The 14,021-nt window shown below is 43.0% G+C and overlaps 1 protein-coding gene across 2 annotated transcripts in view; it reads right to left on the bottom strand.

Annotated features, from left to right (window-relative positions):
• The window catches only part of FDX1 (ferredoxin 1), a 36,900-nt gene extending 29,167 nt beyond the window's left edge, over positions 1-7,733 (bottom strand). Inside the window, exon 1 of one of the 2 annotated variants that reach the window (XM_034933641.3) lies at positions 4,125-7,733. In XM_034933641.3, coding sequence (XP_034789532.3) covers positions 4,125-4,564 — 440 coding nt within the window. In that variant the 5' untranslated portion in view covers positions 4,565-7,733. The remainder of the gene's footprint in view (positions 1-4,124) is intronic. The other variant, XM_034933640.3, reaches the window with a different exon arrangement.
• Between the last annotated feature and the right edge of the window lie 6,288 nt (positions 7,734-14,021).

Raw genomic sequence — 14,021 nt, 5'->3', positions numbered from 1 at the left:
GAAGGCAGAGGTTGCAGTGAGCCGAGATCATACCACTGCAATCCAGCCTGGGTGGCAGAGTGAAACTCTGTCTCCAAAAAAAAAAAAAAAAAAAAAAGCAAATCATTCTGCTCTCAATAGGGCGATTGCTTTTCCAGTGCTACATAGAATACTACTGCTGAGAGATGTTGTTTAATAGTTTTCTGCGTATTTGACATCTCATTTCAGTCCACATTGTATACTTACAAATCAAAGGGACTAGAAAAAGTTTGTTTGAATCTGTAAGATAAATACCTCCTTACATGTTTTTTAAGATAGTATGTTAGCTATCAGCTAGCTGACTTAAATTTCCTTCACTTCTCACAAACATCCCTCCAAAATTTGAGAAGCCATTATACTAAAAACTAGATCCTTATTCCTCCACCATTGGTCATTTTAATTTTTACCTCACACTTGAAAAGATTCTCTTCAACTTAAAATAATGAGTTGTTATTCTTATTATTACCAATAGATGGCAATAGCCCATCAAACAAATCTTTAAGTAAAACTCAGAATTAAATAATTTCAGAGCCATAACTATCTTGAAAGTTATCAAGTCCAGTGATCCCATTTCACAAATGAGGCAACTGAAGCCTCACTGGATAATGCCGTCCCTAATATTATAACACTGGGGAAAAAAACAGGATTCTATTCATTAAAACTCATCAAAAGGGTGTGTGTGTGGACCGGAATGTTCCTCAAAAGGGCCTGCGCTCTCCAACTTCTTTTCACAACCAAAACATGCTTTAAAACTAGTATTCCCACATATTATTCATGATTTTCAACATGAATAACTGCCATTTTTTTCAAAGTACAATGGCTGAGAATGAAAATAACCTAGAGGCAGGGAGGCCACTTTGGAGGTTATCAAAACAGCATAAACTAATCAGGGACAGAGAATGCAGTGACTTAACAGACATCCAGGAGGTAGACCAAAAGGTTTTAGTGACCATCTACATAAGATAAACTGAAAAGCGGAAAGAAAAACATTGGGATTTCCAGCTCACGCAATTAGGTGGTACCATTTAACCTAGGTTTAAGACAGGAACCAAAGGAACTTTGGGGAAGACAGAAATAAGTTGAAGCTTAGACCTGCTGAATTTAATAATGAAAAAGCCAGATGAGAATGTCCAAAAGCCAGATGCAAATATGGGTATGGGTCTAAGCCCAGCAGAGAAGTCTAGAGATTTGACATCAACGAATGCCTGGTAGCTAAAGCTACAGGAAGCACATTAGAAAGAATTCCATCATTTATACACACTACTGAAAGCCAGAGGTTTCAGCGTTGCTGTTCTTCTGAAGCACTCTAGAGCTAAGCTTACAGCAAAGGAATTCGAAATCTCTTTTACATCAGCCTCCTCTTCTATAAAATTGGACAACATTAATCTTATAGTTCTGACAATGTATGCAAAATATGTAACACACAGTAGAATTCAACACACACTGATTAATAACTGTTATTTAAAGACCAAGACCTTTTGCTAAGAAGCCCAACTTGTTGGTCTGTATTAAAGGTAAACAGCCCTACAAAAAACTGCCAAGTAAGAGTATTAACAGGTTTACCAAAGAAGAGGAGAGGAGGCGGAAACGAAAGAAAAAGGTAATTCTTAAGTTGAAAGAGTATGGAACCTAAGAGTCAGAAGATGTAGACCCTATGCTGGGAGTGGTCACTCACGCCTGTAATCCCAATACTTTGGGAGGCTGAAGCAGGCAGATTACTTGAGGCCAGGGGTTCGAGACCAGGCTGGTCAACATAGTGAAATCTCATCTCTACTAAAACTACAAAACTTAGCCGAGTGTGGTGGCACGCGCCTGTAATCCCAGATATTCCGGTGGCTGAGGCACGAGAATCGCTTGAACTTGGGAGGTGTAGGTTGCAGTGAGCCATGATGGCACCACTGCACTCAGGTGAAGAGTACACCAACACCTCCAAAATCACCACTAAAGAACTAACCCATTAACCAAACACCACCTGTGCCCCCAAAACTACTGAAATTTTAAAAATAAATCGAAATTTAAAATTTTTTTAAAATCCACAAAAACTTCTTGAGTTCTAGTCCTAGTTCTGCCAGCTACTTAATATGAAATTTTTATTCCCATTTATCTACCCTCCCTACCTCATAGAATTGTCTTAAGAGTCATACGAAATAATACACGTGAAAGATTTTTGCTACCTGAATCACTGCAAACCCCCTTGTGTCACGGTATTTTAGAGTAAAAGGAGTTTTTCTGACTCTCAATTACTGATAGCTTATTGAGTTGTTAAACTTCAAAGACAGAACTACAGTTTCTAGAACTGCTCTGTCTGTCTATAAGAACTTTGTGCCATAACAAAGATGTTCCACACATACCTGCAATGTCCAATACAGTAGCCACTAGCCACATGTGGCTACTGAGAACTCGAAATGTGGCTAGTGTAACTGGGAGATTGAATCTTTAATTTTATTTACCTTTAACTATGTTAAACTTCAATAGCCACATGTGATTAGTAGTTACGGTAGTTACAGCACAAGTCTCATTAACACAGTAAGAACTGGAAAATCCAGTTGTAGCTCCAAAGTCTGTAAGAGGAATGATAAGACCATGAATAGAAATTGTGCCAATAAAGAGGGCAGCAGGATTATGAGGAAATAGACATGCTCCCCTTTAAAACAACCTGACATATCCAAATCCAAAAAACAAATCTGAGAAAGATAACTCCCAATTATTACAAAAACATTCATGTTCCCTTATACCAGTTACACAAGCATGTTCAATATCTGTCCCAATTTATACAGTTGTCCAAAACTCATCCATTGTGTAACAGAAAGCAAGGTACCCACACTGGTCAAAGACAGGGAGGGAAGTGCTGAGGAAACAGCAACAAATAAATCTGGCTTGCCTTCTCCATGATTCCTCCCAAAGTTCACACAACAAAAATGTATGGAGCACCCACTAGATAACGGGATTAGTGGGGAAAAGATGACTGAAAGTCTTAGACCCTGCTCTTAGAGACCTCAAAAAGAAACTAGACAAAGCAGCATACAAATCTAACACACTCTCCCTCTAGTTCTCGATTCCTGCTACCCTACATCATGCGGTCAAAGAGCTGTCGAGAGATCTGCATTATATAAATCGCCACCATGTTGGTAGAAATTATGTGTAAATTGTATCTCTAGTATATCTAAGGAGTGTCTTTGAAAAACAAATATGCCCAAGAACCTAAAACTTCAACACATTTGGGATAAATTGTCACATCTCTTTCAATATTTAATACAAAACTCTCTTAACACTGTGAACCTAAGAGGCTGCTGCTGCTGCTGCTGCTGCTACCAAGTGGCACCTACTGAGCCCTCACTACGTGCTAGGCACAAGACTACCTGTATCGCTGTATTAACTCATTGATTCTTCAATTAACCATAGGAGGTCTACACTGTTATTATATCCAACTTGCAAATGGAGAAACTGGGTTCCTAAGGACTGACCAAGTTAGGCACGTCAGACAATCAGTGCCAAAGCCAAGTTTCAAGTCCCGGCAGATTACTTCAACGCAGGGGCTTTCAACACTTGAGCAACTAGCAAAGGGCCTACAGGGCAGCAGAGGGTATGGGCTGGGTGTATTCTACCTGGACACCCCCTGACAAAGACCTGGGACCTGGGTGTCCTCTCAAAGCAGGGCAAGGCCCTGAAAAAAACAGCTGGCAGGTGTGTCAGGCCAGGACAGCAGGAGGGGAGCCTGTCGCGAAGGTCACTGCCAGTTTCGGGCAGAGCAAAGGTCAGATCCCAGACAAATCACACGGAGAACAAGCAGCAGCAAAGTCCCGGCTTTCCTCAGGGCACGGGAGGCGCTGGGAAAGGGAGCTGGGAGTCCAGGGTCCCCGATTCCCGCCGGGAGTGGGTGATGCGGAAAGGAACTCTGCGGTGCGACGGAAGGGAGGCAGCGACGCCACCGAGCAGCGAGACGGAGCCGCGAGAGCACCCCAGAAGAGGGGGGCGAGAGGCAGGCCTCCGGGGTGTGGGCCCGGCGCGCAGAAGGCACTGGAACCAGAGACTCGGCCCAGAGAGCCAGGCGCCACCCACCGGGGACCCCGGCCCGCGCCGGCGATCGCGCCCGCACGGCGCCCTACCTGCTCCGGGCCCGCGCCGACACGCTCAGCGACCGGCTCGCCTCCGCGCTCCCGCCCGGCCCCCGGTTCCTCAGCAGGCCGCTGGATCCAGCGCGGGACCCAGCGTGGTGCAGCCACCGGCCGCCCGGGCCGCCGAGGACAGCAGAAGCGGCGCGCAGCAGCCGGGCGCCCCCAGCGGCAGCCATCGCCCGCGGTCGGGAACTGCCGGAAGCGACGCAGGCCGCGCTTTGAGGCCGCGAGAGACTCCAAAGAGGCGGGGGCGGCAGCTGCGGCGCAGACGCCCGAGGGCCGCGGCGAGGGGCGCGGGGCTGGAGTGGCGGAAAGACCCTGCTGGGAGAACCGCGCCGAGGTTCCGCGTGCCTTCCGGGTGACCTATAAAGACATTGGCAAGCAGAGCGCGGCCCCGCCCCGCCTCTCACGCCCACGCCGGCCGGTCCCATGGGGCGGGGCCAGCGCAGGGGGCCTTTACCAACCCTCCAGGTTCCGTCGTAAACTGGATGCTTTTTTAGCGGCTGAAGTTGCCATGCAGAAACAAAATATTTTGAAAGATAGCTGGACGTGTAGCGGAAATCGGTTAGCTAGACCACTGTGTTCTGTTCCTCATACCCCTATCCCCCAGCCGTTAAAAAAAAAAACTGGGAAATTGTGTCATCTTGGAGTCAAGTTAGAGCAAAAGTGAATTCTGCGCACTGTAAAACAAAAACAGTGGGAAATTTTGGAAAATCTCAGAATGCTATTATACAAAGAAATAATTATGACTATAAAATTGTAAATGAAATTAATGAATAGGCTTGGGGCTGCTGCAGAGGACAGGTAGCCATCCTAGACCTTGACTGGCAAGTAAATGCTGGCTGAGTACATGAAACCCGCGAGACTGAACCGGAAACTTTGTGATGAGCTGAGATCTCTAAAAGACTTTCACAAAAACCAGAAAAGATGAACTTTAAAATACACCTTATCATGGTTCATATGTTGTGGGAAATGCATGGGCTTTAAGGTCAGAAATAGCAATGTTCAGATCCAAGGTCTACTGCTTTAGAGATCTGAGACCTTGGAAAAATTATTCTCATGGAGGATCAGAGTTTCCATAACTCTCAAACACAGATAAGATGTTCCAGCCTTCAGGGCCATTCTGATGTTAATCTAATACGCAATGCACACCGTGCGTCACAAACCAGGAAGGCTACCGCTTCCTGGGCCTTCCTCCATCAGGGTACTCATAAAGAGGCTAAAGGCCAAAGTCAAGGGGATATTGCAGATATGCTAAACACAATCAGATACTTTTTTTTTCTTTTTCTGACATGGGGTCTCTCTGTTCTGCCCAGGCTGTAGTGCAGTGGCGCAATCTCAGCTCACTGCAACCTCCGCCTCCCAGGTTCAAGTGATTCACCTGCCTCAGCCTCCCGAGTGGCTAGGACTACAGGCGTGTGCCACCACACGCCGCTAATTTTTGAAGATTCAGAACAAGAAAGTGTAAGCATGAGTAAAGTATCTGCGGACAATGTATGGTGCTTTCTGGAACCCAATGGCAGAGAGAAGGCAGTGGCTCCTAATTGCCTCAAATCGTTGGATGAAGAGAAAGTCTTTCAAGCTGCGAAGGGCACAGCAAACCCTAACAAGTAATCTTGAAGAGGAGGTTGTAAAAGAACAGCTAACTTTTTTTTTTTAGTAAGACCAAACTTCCAAGGTCGGATGAATTAGTTGTAGGAAGAGAATTGAAAAGAAAAAAAATCGTAGATGTTCTGTCTTCTCTCAGCCCTCCTGTAGCAAATACAGTTTCAACTCCCTTAAGGCACTTGATAGCTTTCTGCTTTGTAGGGTAGTTATTCGTACACATAGAGTAGTTATTTATATAGTTCATCTTAGTGACTCCGACAGCACCAGCTACAGGGTCTTGAACATATCAAGGGTCTAATAAATATTGGTGAATAAATTGATGTTATGAAATTTCCATTAATAATCATCAGAATTCATTAAGCATGTATATGAAGATTAAAGATAGAAAAAATGTTCTCCAGGTTTTCTAAGGTGGATGAGAAGTATTGCCAAAAATTGCAAATATCAGTAGTCAGCAGAATTCCAGAATGGATTTGTAAACATGATCATGAATACAGATAAAGCAACATGGAATTACTGAGGACGTGCTTTTGCTTATCTGTTTGCTTATGTATTTCTTTGTCTATAAAACTCCCACCCCTCCATCCCTTTTTTTTTCTTTTTTTCCTTAGAGATGGGGTTTTGCCATGTTGCCCAGGCTAGTCTGGAACTCCTGAGCTCAAGCAATCTGCCCACCTCAGCCTTCCAAAGTGCCGGGACTACAGGCATGAGCCACCATGCCCAGCCCATCTTTTACTCCTTTCAAAATCCATTCATTGTTTGAAGACTTTTGTCTTATTCTGTTTATCATGCTATAACAGAATAACACACAGACTGGGTAATGTGTAAAGAACAGAAATTTATTTTCTCACAGTTCTGGATACTGGGTCGCCCAGGTGCCAACTGGTTCAGTGTCTGATAGAGAGGCCCAGTCTCTGTTTCCAAGATGGTGTCCTGTTGCTGTGTCCTCACATGCTGCAAGAAGGGCAAACATGCAAATTTCCTCCAACCCTTTTATAAAGGTGTCAATCGAGAAAAGTGATGAGACAATTCTCAGTCATTTTAGGAGATTGATTTGCCAAAGTTAAGGATGCACGCCCAGGAGACCGTTCTATGCCTTTCTCTGAAGATGATTTTGAAGGCTCCAAATTTAAAGGGGAAAAGGTGGGATATTGAGAAGTACATAATTTTCATGTATGGCGGGATAAGGAAAAATAGTCATTCATACCCTTGTCTAGCTCAGTGCATCTGCTTTTTTTTATATATAAGATGACAGAGACAAATGGAGCAGAGGAAAAATGCAGGAAATCTACATTTTTACGTAAGATAGCATAGGCAAAATGGGGCAGGGGAACAATGAGATATTCATTTGTGTTTGGTGGGCAGCAGGGTGACTGCATCTGTAAAGATAAGCTATCCATTTACATTGCCATGGTGAAATTTTAACAGAAATACCTTAAAAGATCTTGCAGCTCACTAGGAATTTCTTTGTGGGCAAAATATGGAGGAGACATGTAGCTTTTCATCTTGTAGCCATCTTATTTAGAAACCAAAAGGGGGAAGCAGGTTTGCATGACCCAGTTCCTAGCTTAACTTTTCCCTTTGGCTTAATGAGTTTGGGGTCTCAAGATTTAATTTCCTTTCACACTTTCCCTTCTTTTTCTTTAAAATCTTTTGGAGAAAGCATTTTAGAAGGAATACAGCTTTCTGGCCTAGGGTTGCTTTTTCTTCCTTTTCTTTTGAGCTGGTTTCTCCTCACTAGGTTGGTTAACTCCTAGAAGTTCAGGTCCCACGTTGCTATGAAGGCTCATTCCTAAGACATTATGTCCCATGAAGATAAAAAAAAATGGGAAAAAAGAAGGAAAAGAAAAAAAAATACACACACACACATATATGTATATATATATGGACCTAGGCCAGATGTATAGCAACAAATAGGAAGCAAACCTGGAAGGTGGGTCAGGTTATATTACTGCCTCCTCAATTAGAGCAATTCCCTGGGCAATCATTACCCTAGCCCTTTCAGTTGTGTGTGGACTTATTTGCAAGCACATACCATAACAACACTGTAAGCAGAAACAGGACAGAACAGAAATTATTATTATTATTATTATTCCTATTATAAGCAACAGCTTCTGCCACCAACTTCCCCAGGTTGCAAACCGATCACTCAACCAATTAATTAGTGAGGGTTTTGGATCTGACAGGTTGGTTATCCGGGGTTTCATATCAGTCATAAGTCAGGTTATGTTCTTCCATTCATGTGGAATATACACACAGCATTCAGCTTTTAGGATGGTGCAGGCCCCCCGCTGTGCTGCTGTGAGTATATCTGAGGCCATATGGTTTTGCAACACAGCTTTCCTCAAAAGCATGACCTCATTGTTTAGCAATGGGATACTCATCTGGCTATCATTTAGGGCCTTTTTGGTGTAATTCATTAAGGCCTCTATAGGCCATATAACGTCTTCAATACTTAGCTTCAATCTTCAAGTGATCATGCCCCTGGAATACTGAACATGTCCAGTGAGATCGTAAATGAAAAAGGCTTGCTGGTTTTGGCAGGGTCTGAATTATTCACCCCTGTGCTCAAGCGTAACCTACGGAACATTTTCCTAATCACCCTGGAGGTGACCACAGCCATAAGTTAGTACCACACAGCCAATATGTCCCATTTGGAGCTAGCCAATAAATACCTAGTTGCTACAACCAATCGGTGGCATGCCAGTCAGTGTCTTGTAATATGATAATGTGGTCACAGCATTCTCCCAGTATCCACCCCATATTTCTCATACTTTCTGGCCATAAATCCTTGGTGTGGTTTCTTTGCTCCCAGCATTTTGGCTGAGTTGGCCAAATGAAGGGGTGGGCCAGAGAAATTCATCCCAAATTTGCATTATTCTATTTTGAAATGGGCTGTTGTTTGGGGCATAATCACCACCTTTTTTTTTTTAGTTGTGGGGGATGCTAAAGTGAGAGCTAATGAGCTGGTCCTTTCCATTGAAAAACTTTTCCCATCTTCCTTGTTCTCTTATGCCAGCAATAAGAATACCAGACCATTTCTGTGATATAATAAATTTTTGGTCCTAACCTTGGAAGGAGGATACCCACCATGGCAGGCCAGAGCCACTGGAAAGAGGCATGAGTCTGTATATCCAGCAGGTGTCCTTTTGTAATCTGTCTGCATAATCCTGAGCCTATTGTAGAAACAGGTTTGTTTCACTGGAGTCAGTGGGTGAAAATGGCAAGAAGGTGTAGGGATATAGGGTCAATAATAGCAAGGTTGTAAAATTCATTTAGCTACTAAAAGGATGTTAAATCAGACAAGGCAAGTGTCCTGTTCTTTGTAAGACAGCAGTTGCCAGTAGCTCTGGGACAATAATTGTAATGGTTATCATACAATAAACATAGGCATTCTTTTGTTTACAGGCCTGGTCCTGTGTCTTGGGGTTAAACAGTCCACACAGCTGTCATCTGCTTCTGTGCTGGGTTGAAGGTCAATGTTTAGTGAACTGGAGGTGAAGGTCTTTGATAGGAGTTACAGTCCACTCAGGAGTTTGTGTCTTTTTAAGATGAGAGATGTGAATCCATGAGGCTATACCCTCTAATTTTGTGGCACGTAGATTAGTTAATAGTACCTAGTATGGGCCTTTCCATCGAGGTTGAAGAGAATCCCTTATTAAATGTCTTTTTCAATAGACAAAATCTCCAGGCTGCAGATCTTGACCAGGCACCTTATCTTCAGGGAGCACACTGTGAAAGGAATTCTTTACCAAATCTTGGCTTTTTTAAGATGATAAATGAATCCCTCCCAATATTGTGATATATCTCCCTTGAGAAAAGTTGGATTAGTTATTTTCATTCCCATACATATGGGCCTTCCAGTTATAATTTCATAAGGGGACGGTTGATGTTTTCCAAGAAGGGTGGATTGCAGTATAATCAGCACTAGGACGAGTGCTTTGGGCCAGGGGAGGTGAAATGCCTCTGTGAACTTAGCCAATTGTGTTTTAATTATTCCATTGGTCCTCTCCACCAGGCCTGAGGACTGGGGATGGTAGGCACCCTGAAAATGTTGAAATATGGCCAAACTGTACAAATATTTTGAAAAATCTGGCCAGTAAAGTGAGTTCCCCTATCACTGTGAAGTTCACAGGGGACTCCCCATAGTGGAGTCATTTTTTCTAGTAGGATTTTTCCAACTGCCGTGGCTGTTGCTTGCCTGCAGGGAAAAGCTTCAACCCAACAGGAAAACATGCAGACCATTACTAAAACACTGATAACCTTGAGATGATGGCAGCTGGATAAAATCATGCTGCCATACCTCAAAAGGTCTGGCCGGAAGGGGAAAATGACCCTGGGCCCCATGGAGGGGTTTTCCTGGATTATATTTGGGACAAATAGCACATCAAGAGTAAGCTTTTTGTGCCACTGTGAAGGATGGTTTCCAGTAATATTGTTTATACCAGGATATAATTTTATCAGGATTCCAGTGGGTTAGGTTGTGAACATATTCCATAAGGGACACCTGACATCCTATTGGAATAGTGGGTTTATTATTAGGTCCACACTATATTTCAGTTTCGGGAGACAAAAATCCCCCTGCCTGTTTCCAAGTAGATTTCTCTTTTGTAGGAGCTATGTTCTGGGTTTCTTTCAACATGTTTTTAAGTGTTTCAGGTTTTATGGCCATTTCCCAAATTGGGGCTGGTGGATCAAATGCTGCCCTTTTAACTGTGATATCAGCCAATTGGTTACCCCGACTTTCTGTGGTGTCTGACAGTGACCTGGGATTTTTATAACTGCCAACGTTTTGGTTTTAGTATAGCTTCTTACAGCTCTGATACTTGTTGTCCATTTTTTATGAGTTGCCCTGAGGAAGTTAAAATATCCTCTCTCTTTCCATAGCCTCACAAAGTCATATGCAACCCCAGAAGCCTAGCACTGTCAGTAATAATGTTTGCAGCCTTGTCTTTTGCTAATTGACAAGTTCAGATCAGGACAATCAATTTGGCCACTTGAGCTGATCTGGCTTGGGGAAGAGGACTGGCTTCAATTACCTCTAGTAACGAAACCACAGCATATCCTGGTCTAAAATTTCCATTCTTTCCTCTCAAATAAGACCCATCTGTATACCATTCTATCTCAGCATTATCCAGTGGCATCTCTTGTAGGGCTGTCCTGGGTGTGAGAAATAGGTCAGTTACCAGAACACAGTCATGACGGGTTTTGTTGGAAAGGCCCAGCAAGAGTGGCCAGGTTAAGATTATTACAATGGGAAATGGTAATATTGAGAGATGATAAAAGAAGAATTTCATAAGAGGCTAACCAGTTGACAGAGAGATGTTGAGTATGATGAGAGTTTAGAAGGGTTTCAAGAGAATGCAGCACAAAAATGTTAAAGGGGGAACCCATATTTGTTTCTTCAACAGACTTGTACAGAAGGGCCATGGTTGCTATTGCTCTCACACAAGGAGGCAGCCCTTGAGCCACAGGGTCCAGCTGTTGGCTATGATAGCCTCTAGGTCTCTGCTGATCACCAAGTTTCTGGGTTAGTACCCTAGATGCAGTACCTCTGATTTCACGCATGAAAAGGGAGAAAGGCAATTTGTAGTTTGGGTGCCCTAAGACTGGGGCATTAGAATTTCCTTTATTTGTTGTACAACTGATTTTCCCTCTGGAGTCCACATGATGGGATCAGGTTGTTCAATTTTTAGGTACGCATACAGAGGTTGAGCTATAAGGGAGAAATTTGGTATCCAGTTTCTACAATAGCCTGCCAGGCCCAAAAGTCCTCTAAGTTGTTTCCTGGTGGCGGGCATTGGGAAAGCTAAAATTCCTCTCACTCTATCAGGGTTAATATTCAGTCCTTTGACTGAGATAATATGCCCCAAATACTTAAGTTGCAGCAAGCATAGCTGCAGTTTGTCTTTAGACACTTTGTGTCCCTTGGTGGCTGACTAAATATAGACTATCTTCCAGAGAGGAAGAGAGTATGTCTGAGCAAAGGAGAAGGTCATCCACATACTGGATGAGGGTTGAGCCCTGGGGAAAAATTAATCCTCTAAATCAACTTTTAATATTTGGGAACAGTAAACAGGACTTTCTGTATACTCTTGGGGGATTACAGTCCACATATATTGCCATTTTTTCCAAGTAAAGGCAAACAAATACTGTCTGTCCAGACGTACAGGAGTACTAAAGAAAGCACTGCAGAGATCCACAACTGAGAAATACTGACTGGTGGTGGGTAGAGCTGATAGAAGGGTATGTGTCACGGGAAGTCAGGGACCCCGAATGGAGGGACCAGCTGAAGCCATGGCAGAAGAACATAAATTGTGAAGATTTCATGGACATTTATTAGTTCCCCCAAATTAATACTTTTATAATGTCTTATGCCTGTCTTTACTGCAGTCTCTGAACATAAATTGTGAAGATTTCATGGACATTTATCACTTCCCCAATCAATACTCTTATTATTTCCTATGCCTGTCTTTAATCTCTTAATCCTGTCATCTTTGTAAGCTGAGGGGGATGTAAGTCGCCTCAGGACCCTGTGATGATTGCCTTAACTGCACAAATTGTTTGTAGATCATGTGTGTTTGAACAATATCAAATCTGGGCACCTTAAGAACAGGATAACAGCAATGTTCAGGGAACAAGGGAGATAACCTTAAAGTCTGGCTGCCTGTGGGCCGGGCAGAACAGAGCCATATTTCTCTTCTTTCAAAAGCAAATAGGAGAAATATCACTGAATTCTTTTCCTCAGCAAGGAACATCCCTGAGAAAGAGAATGCATCCCTAAGGGGAGGCCTCTAAAATGGCCGCTTTGGGGAACAGCTGTCTTTACGGTTGTAGATAAGGGATGAAATAAGCCTCAGTCTCCCGTAGCACTCCCAGGCTTGTTAGGACAAGGAAATTCCCGCCTAATGAATTTTGATCAGACTGGTTGTCTGCTCTCAAACCCTGTTTCCTGATAAGATGTTATCAGTGACAATGTGTGCCCAAAACTTCATTAGCAATTTTAATTTCACCCCAGTCCTGTGATCTCGCCCTGCCTCCATTTGCCTTGTGATATTTTATTACCTTGTGAAGCATGTGAGCTCTGTGACCCACACCCTATTCTTACACCCTCTCCCCTTTTGAAAATCACAAATAAAAACTTGCTGGTTTTACGGCTCAGGGGGCATCACGGAACTTGCTGACATGTGATGTCTCCCCCGGACACCCAGCTTTAAAATTTCTCTCTTTTGTACTCTTTCCCTTTATTTCTCAGACCAGCTGACACTTAGGGAAAATAGAAAAGAACCTACATGAATTATTGGGGGCGGGTTCCCCCAATAGGTATGTGGGTTGGAGACTACTGGGTCTCTGGGTATTATGATATTTTTTATTACCCTCAAGTCCTGTACAAATCTCCATCCTCTCCCACTTGTTTTTTGTTTTGTTTTGTTTGCAGGAAACAGAGCTGTTGCAGGGGCTTGTGGAGGGAATAATGAGCCCCCTTTTTCAGATAATCTTATATGATAGGGGCAATTTAATCTATGGTTTGTTGTCATAGAGGATATTGTTTAAGGTTGGGTAGGGGTTTCTTTGGGTTTATCTCTACCTTTAGAGGAGTGGCTGAGAATATTTTCTCTATATCTGTATGTGACTGAGACCATAAGTGGCAGGGGACATCCTGGAGTAAGTGTTCTGCTTCTGGGGTTAACAGGAAGATTGTGGAAGCCAAAAGGAGTTTTACTGTTTCCTGCTCTTTATTCCAATGTCCTCTCTTCTCCCCTAATATTCCCTTCTCTGTCTCCATTTCACTTTCCTGGTCACAAGGTGACGTTTTAACATTACTAGTACTAAATTGTGGTACATTGTCAGGACGTTTTTGAATTTGGTATTTTTGGTGTCCTGGCTCCAATTCTTAAAAGAGTTCACTTTTTGATGAAAAAGATAATGCCATAATGCCATATGGGCATTATGGATGTTGAGGAGATCCTGGCCCAAAAGATTGACAGGGGCCTCAGGGCATATTAGAGACACTCGAGACAGACTGAGCATGTCACACTTAGAGCCTATAGCGGGGGAGCTGAACCTAACAAAATGGTAAGGTATAGGTTTGGACTTAAAACATGAGATAGTTTTATTAGACACACCCACCATGTTAATTCTTTCATTACTCCAAGGAATGGGATTTCTAAATAAGGTGGGATTTATAAGAGATATAGTTACTCCTCTATCAATTAAGGCAGTTGTAAGCTCATGGTTTATTATTATATTAATCTCTCCCAATTTCTTTGTCAGGGTAGA

Source organism: Pan paniscus, chromosome 9 (assembly GCF_029289425.2).
Source record: "Pan paniscus chromosome 9, NHGRI_mPanPan1-v2.0_pri, whole genome shotgun sequence".
NCBI lineage: Eukaryota > Metazoa > Chordata > Mammalia > Primates > Hominidae > Pan > Pan paniscus.
This window is presented reverse-complemented; position numbering and strand designations above follow the sequence as displayed.